The sequence below is a fragment of the Sapajus apella genome, unplaced genomic scaffold (assembly GCF_009761245.1).
Source record: "Sapajus apella isolate SASKATOON/1434 unplaced genomic scaffold, GSC_monkey_1.0 scaffold189, whole genome shotgun sequence".
Classification (NCBI taxonomy): domain Eukaryota; kingdom Metazoa; phylum Chordata; class Mammalia; order Primates; family Cebidae; genus Sapajus; species Sapajus apella.
This window is the reverse complement of record NW_022437129.1, coordinates 250,876-257,563: the sequence shown is the minus strand read 5'-3', so window position 1 is coordinate 257,563 and position 6,688 is coordinate 250,876. Positions and strand designations below refer to the sequence as shown.

Genomic DNA, 6,688 nt, shown 5'->3' with positions numbered 1-6,688 from the left:
CATGCCAGAGATGGAGCTGACCTCCCCGAGTCTAAAAGGAAGACAAGTGTCACCCTGACACCATGCATGGCCTCCTGGCACAAGGCCCCACGGGCTGATGAGAGGCCCTTGCTGGTGCGTCAGTGAGCACACTGGATAGGGCAGTGGGATCTGACGGGACAGGTCGTGGGTGCAGGGCTGCAAAAGAAGCACCTTATGCCTGCATTTGCTGAGTTAGAAAATTGTATTGGTCTCTTTATTGGTCTAGCAAGGGGTGGGGACTTGGGATGGTGAGGCCCGGACCCACGTGGGAGAGGGGTGTGCGCAGGTTAGCAGGACAGCAGAGGACCAGGGCAGGGCTGGGGCTGCAGGATTGATTCTCCCAGGGCCAGGAGAGGCAGCAAGGGTGGTCCGCACTCCGATGGGGCACAGTGTGGCCAGGCCAGGTGGAGCAGCCCCTCCTCAGTGCCGGGTCATCTGTGAGAGGGACATGGAGAGGGCAGTGATTCCCAGGCCCTGGTCCCCAGCAGCCCGGTCTCCCTGACAGCCCCCTTCCCTCTCTCACCTTGGCTGGGCTTGGGGGGTATCTGACTTTCAAGGATTCATCATTCATCAGAGACCTCACCAGGCAAGAGCGGCGGTGAGAGAAGGTCTCAAAACTCTTCTTGCCGTGGTAGGACCCCATGCCACTGTTCCCTGCAGAGGAGAAGTCGGCTCTGGGCTCAGCATCCTGCCCCTAGGACACTCCAGGCCTCCCTCTCCACCCTGTCAGGTGCATCCCAGAACCGCAGCGACAGGGGGGCAGAGCCCATCACCTGTCCTTCCCTCAAGTGCTGTGGCCCTCAGCACCCAGCCCGAGATTGTGCCCCTTTTCTGGGCGTCCTGAGGATGGCCAATGCCTAGGGTGTCCCCAGGGCATCCATGCTGGGGACAACAGTGGGAGTTCCCACCATGGGTCTAATCCCAGCTCTGCCACTAAATGGCTGTGTGACCGCTGGCCTGGGTCACCTTTCTCAGGCCTCCATGAAACAGGCCGGGTGCACCAGGTGACCTCTAGGGCCCTCTACGCTCCCAGGTTAAGTGTGGCTGCTGGATGGCCGGCAGAGGCCAAGGCCCACATGGGGAAGCGGTTAGTGGAAGGCTGCAGCCAGGCTGCTCCAGCCCCTCCTGAATTTCCTGGGTGAGTGTGCCCAGCCCTGGGAGCCCCAGAAGGAGGCAGGGAGGCAGCAAGCCCAGCCCCAGACTCACCCACGCCCCCAAAGGGCAGAGAGTGCAAGGTGATGTGGACGATGACATCATTGGCCGTCACCCCGCCGCTGGATGTCTCTGCAATCATCTTCTTAATCACCTGCACCAGGACCCAGTCAATGACCTCAGTCTCCTGCCCACAGGACACCCCAGGCCCCTGCCCCACCCTGCCTGGACACAGCCTGGAGCCACAAGGAGAGTAGCTGGTGGAGGCAGAGCCCTAGCCGCTGTCTCCTGCTCCCCCTAAAGATCGCATGGCCCTCAGCACCACATGGGCAGAGTGACGGCAGCCGCCCCCATGTCTGTGTGCAGGGCCCTGGACAAGGATCCATCATTCAATGCCCGCAGGTGATGCTGCTGTCCTGATCTTAGAGACAAGGCAAAAGGAGCTCAGAAAGATCTAGTGACTCACTCAAGGTCACACAGAGAACAGTGAAGCTGCAGTGTTAACCCAGGTCTGTGGGCCCCAGGACCCTGGGGGAGGGCACCCCAGCCCACCGCACACCTTGTCATTGCTGGAGAACACGTAGAGGGCCAGGGGCTTCTCACGCTGGTTGATGAACTGGATGGCGTCCTCTAGGCTGCGCACGCACACAATGGGCATCACAGGCCCGAAGATCTCCTCTTGCATCACCGGGGACTGGGGGTCCACGTCCGTGAGGATGGTGGGCGCTGAGGCAGGAAACCAGCCAGAGTCAGATGGCGTGGAGACCCCCACGTGACTGGCAAGTGCAAGCACCTAGACCCCTGCTCCAACCCTTTTCCAGGCAAAGCTGCGCAGGCTTGGAAAAGGGCAGGGTCCAGGCCCAGAGAGCTCTTCCCATAGCTCCCACCTGCGTCCAGGTGCCATCTGGGCAGACCACTGGGGACAACTGCGGGTTAACCTGTATAGAGGGACCTGAGATCGGCCTCCAGGAGCAGACACTGCACCCACCAGCCACCCGATGCCCTGCCAGAATTCTCCTGTCTCCTTGACAAACTGCGGGCCAAGTGGGCCCATCTGGTGACCCACAGCCTGGGCACTGGGGGCCCCTCATGGCTTGACACACCTGGGGCTCCTATGGCCTCTGCTGTCCCCGCTCCTGCTGCTGCAGAGGGGTGAGGAGATGAGGCCCTCTCTCTGGGCCTTTGTTGGGAGAGGGGATGCTGAGGCTGAGGTAGGGGCTGTGCTCAGCTCCTGCCTGCTGGAGTCTACCCCAGGCCCCCTGGTGAAAGCAATTTATCCCCATCCCAGAGTCATGTCTGCTTATCAAGTATCTGTGCCCACTTGCTGTGAACTTGCTGGGGACCCCAGAAGCCTGGGCAGGTGGGCTGTGCTCTCAGGGATCACGTACCTATGTAGCGGGAGGCCGCATCCCCGGTGCCCCCGTAAGCCACCTTCTGGCCCTCAATCAGGCCCATCACCCTCTGGAAGTGCCGGGCACTAATGATTCTTCCATAGTCCCGGGATTTCTTGGCATCTTCCCCATAGAACTCCTGTGGAGAAGAGGAGGGGACTTCCGGTAAGGACGTAGACCCTCACCCTGGCCAAAGGCTGCACTGTGCCAGCAGTGACTGTCTTCACATGGTGGGATTCTGGGTGGAGCTTTTTTCTCCTTTATGCTTTGTAATCTTTTCCAAATTATCTATAGTAAGTGTGCATTACATTTTTACTTTTCTTAGAGACAGGGTCTTGCTCTGTTGCCTGGCTGAAGTGCAGTGGTATAATCACAGCTCACTACAGCTTCAAACTCCTGGGCTCAAGCCATCCTCCAGCCTCACCTCAGCCTTCGGAGAATGGCATGCACCACCATGCCACCATGCTTGGATCATTTAAAAACATTTTTTGTAAAGATGGGATCTTGCTATGTTACCCAGGCTGGTCTCAAACTCCTGGCCTCAAGGGATCCTCCAGCCTCCACCTCCCAAAGTGCTGGGATTACAGGTGTGAGCCACCGTGCCTAGCTCGCATTATGTTTACATTAGAAGAAAATAAATCCAGTGTTTACAAGTCCCTGGAAGTCGGCTAAGGGGCCATGCCCACCTTGTGCCTTACAGCCTCTCATCCCACCCCGCCAAAGGGCCAACACTCACTTTCAGTGACTTCTTGAGCTTCTCCACGATTTGGTTCTGGATTGAGGGGTCACAGAGGATATAGTCGGGAGCCACACAGGTCTGGCCGCTGTTCATGTATTTTCCCCAGGCGATGCGTCTGTGAAAATCCCAGACTGGACTAAATCCAAGAGGTACTGGGGCTTCTCCAAGAGCTGCATCTCGTTTTGCAGACCCTTGAGCTCTCTGGTCAGCAGAAGCCATTGGCTGTGACCTTGCCACCAGTGAGTCCTCCCAAGAGGTCTGCTCAGTTCTAGACACTGGACCGAGAAGACCCAGTGCCCCAATCACGTTCACTGGGGACTGGCAGGGAATTTCTAGAAGACATCTGTTGGGGTCAGCCTCTGTGCTCCCTGATCATGCTGTTGCCCTGCACAGCAGGTGTCACTGCCACTCGAGCCCCCTACATCTCTCGGGGCCACACAGGTGGAATATGGAGGTGGTCAGAGTCCTGGCTAGGGTCGGCAGGTGCAGATACTGGTTCTGCCCCAGACCTTGAGTGGCGGTGGCCCTTGTCCCCTCTGGTCCTGCTCTTCAGAACTCAGACTGCCCTGCCCCAGCAGAGGGCTGGACCCAGTACAGTTCCTTGTGTCCTGAATGTCCCACGATTGCTTTTCCTGCAACCTCGGCTTGGAGCACTTCCTCAGTGATGCCCACTCAGTGAGCAGCGCTCAGCCTAGACCTCTCCCCCTCCAGGAAGCTTTCTGGGACTCCCCACTCCTCTTCTGTCCCGTGGTCCTCACCCCCACCCCCATGTAAGTTTCTGCAAGGACCAGACCGCGGCTCTGCGAAGCAGAGGGTGTCTGTGCTACTCAGAGCGGACCCACAGCAGGAGGTGCAGTCATGTGTGCTGGAAGGCAGAGTAAGGACCGCTGCAGCCAGCAGGCCCGTGCCTCTCACCGGCAAGCCACATCCAGGTCGCAGTTCTTGTCCACGTAGCAGGGACTCTTCCCTCCCAGCTCCAGTGTGACAGGGGTCAGGTGCTTGGCAGCGGCCGTCATGACGATCTTCCCCACCCCCGTGCTGCCTGTGTACAGGATGTGGTCGAATCTCTCCTTGAGCAGCTCCGTGGTCTCAGGGACACCCCCGTTGATTACTGGGTACAGATCCTTCCATGCCAGGAGAGAGGGGAGGCTCAGCAAAGACCAAGCCCCTCCTCGATCCTGAAGTGTGGGTGGGCAGTGGCCGAGACCAGCAGTCCCCAGCCCAGCAGCCCACCCCGTGGGGAAGGGGCAGTAACTGGCAGTAGACCCCCTTCCCTGACCCAGGGGCTCTGTTTACCCCAATGAGAGAGGGCAGCTGCTAAGGCCCATCCTCAGCCCCACCAGTAGCTTGGCTCCTGACTAAGAATTCTCCATTTCTCAGCCCCCAAGGACCTGGCCTCAGCAGTTAGTGGCTGTGGAGTTATGAGGCCCTGGAGAGCACCTCACCTTATCCAGGTACTGGGGGATGATGGTAGCCAGCAGGCTCGCCACGTTCTCACTCAGCTCCGAGGGCTTGAGGACCACCGCGTTCCCTGCAGAGCACACGGAGCCAGGCCTGTGCACAGGGTTCCCCACCCAGCGGCTCCGCCCTCCCAAGGATCACGCCTGAAGCCTCCCCTCCACTAGGGAGAGTGGATGGAAGAGTTGCTGGCACCCACACATGCCACGGGGCGTGCCAGGAGCACACACGGGCACATGACACAGGGACACACACAGGCACATGCGGGCCAGAGCTGCATCACCTGCCCCTCTGAGTTGGGCTCTGGCCCCTCCTAGGAATGCATATTAGGTGACAGCAGCTCCAGCCCCCTAACAGAGTCGGGGGAAGGCAGGCCCTCTCCATCATCGGGTGTGGACACTGAGTCTGGCTGGACCTCAGGCACCAAAAGGCCTGGCTAAATAACTTGGTCTGCACAGCCTCCTGCGACAGGCCCAGCAAACCCTCATCTGACCCCAGGACTCTTAACACAGGCCCGAGTCCATCCCGGCACGGCTCCGCGGTGGGGGATGGTGCTCCTCCAGCTTCCCTTCCTGGCCGGGCCACGCACCTGCAGCGATGGCACCCACCATGGGCTGGATGGTGAGGTTGAAGGGGTAGTTCCAGGTGCCGATGACCAGGACCACACCTAGCGGCTCCGAGTGGATGTAGAGCTCGTCCTGCTGAGTCTGGGGCGTCTTCTCCACAGGCTCGTCCGAGGCCCACTCGGGGAGCTTCTGGATCATGTAATCGATCTCCTCCAGGACATACACCACCTCCTCATAGTAGGCAGTCCACTCATTCTGTAGCGACAGAGCCTGAGTCAGCTTTCAGGGCCAGGGCCCGCTTGCAGCTGGGGCTGTGGGGAGCCCCACTGCTCAGTTGCCAGGGTGATGGGGGCCGCCCACCCAGCCCAGGGTGGAGTAGCCGCAAAAGGTCCCACCAGAGGAGGCAGAGCCAGGATTAGGCTTGGACCTGTGGGTCTGAGAGGACCCCTTTCTGCCAGAGCCGGGCCCAGGCAGGTTTGGATGTGTGGGGCCCCAGGGGAGAGAGCAGGTGAAGGGGCCAGGCATGGGCAAGGAGAGGGATCCAGGCAAGGGGAATAGAATGGGGCAGAGGAGAGAGTATATCCAGGGAGGGGAGATGGATCTGGGGAGGGGGGCTGGATCGGTGGGAGGGGGAATGAATCCGGGGAGGGGGGCTGGATTGGGGGAGGGGAGCTACATCCAGGCACTGGGAGATGGATCTGGGCAGGCAGGATGGAGCCAGGCCCTTGAGTTGTCTGACGGTGGATGCAGGGCAAGGGCTGCTGGGCGCTCAGGAAGCCCTGAGGGGAGCAGGGGTGAGAAGAGGGGGTGCAGATGGCAGAAAACGGGTCTCTTATAAACTTGGCTGTGAAGAGCAACACAGAAGTTGTAAAGTCAACAGAGTAGGTTTCCTTGTTGTTTCTGGTTTAAATAAATCCTGAGCAATTTATTTAAAAGTGCAGAAGTAGGACGGGCGTCGTGGCTCACGCCTGTAATCCCAGCACTCTGGAGGGCCGAGCGGATGGACCGCCTGAGGGCAAGAGTTCAAGACCAGCCTGGCCAACATGGTGAAACCTCGTCTCTATTAAAAATATAAAATTAGCCAGGCATGGTGGTGTGTGCCTGTAATCTCAGCTACTCAGGAGGCTGAGGCAGGAGAATCGCCTGAACCCGGGAAACGGAGGCTGCAGTGAGCTGAGATCGTGCCACTGCACTCCAGCCTGGGTGACGAAAGTGAAACTCCGTCTTAAATAAATGAAATAAAAAGCCGGGAGCGGTGGCTCAAGCCTGTAATCCCAGCACTTTGGGAGGCCGAGGCGGGTGGATCACGAGGTCAAGAGATCGAGACCATCCTGGTCAACACGGTGAAACCCCGTCTCTAC

General features: G+C 59.2%; 1 protein-coding gene across 2 annotated transcripts in view; it reads right to left on the bottom strand.

Annotated features, from left to right (window-relative positions):
- Nucleotides 1–204: 204 nt before the first annotated feature.
- Nucleotides 205–6,688, bottom strand: part of ALDH3A1 (aldehyde dehydrogenase 3 family member A1) — a 10,093-nt gene continuing 3,609 nt past the window's right edge. For both annotated transcript variants that reach the window (XM_032269161.1, XM_032269160.1), the window contains exons 3-11: nucleotides 5,351–5,582; nucleotides 4,749–4,834; nucleotides 4,219–4,427; nucleotides 3,301–3,418; nucleotides 2,562–2,703; nucleotides 1,733–1,899; nucleotides 1,228–1,327; nucleotides 545–675; nucleotides 205–456 (exon numbers count right to left, since the gene is read on the bottom strand). In XM_032269161.1, the coding sequence (XP_032125052.1) occupies nucleotides 442–456; nucleotides 545–675; nucleotides 1,228–1,327; nucleotides 1,733–1,899; nucleotides 2,562–2,703; nucleotides 3,301–3,418; nucleotides 4,219–4,427; nucleotides 4,749–4,834; nucleotides 5,351–5,582 (1,200 nt within the window). In that variant the 3' untranslated portion in view covers nucleotides 205–441. The remainder of the gene's footprint in view (nucleotides 457–544; nucleotides 676–1,227; nucleotides 1,328–1,732; nucleotides 1,900–2,561; nucleotides 2,704–3,300; nucleotides 3,419–4,218; nucleotides 4,428–4,748; nucleotides 4,835–5,350; nucleotides 5,583–6,688) is intronic.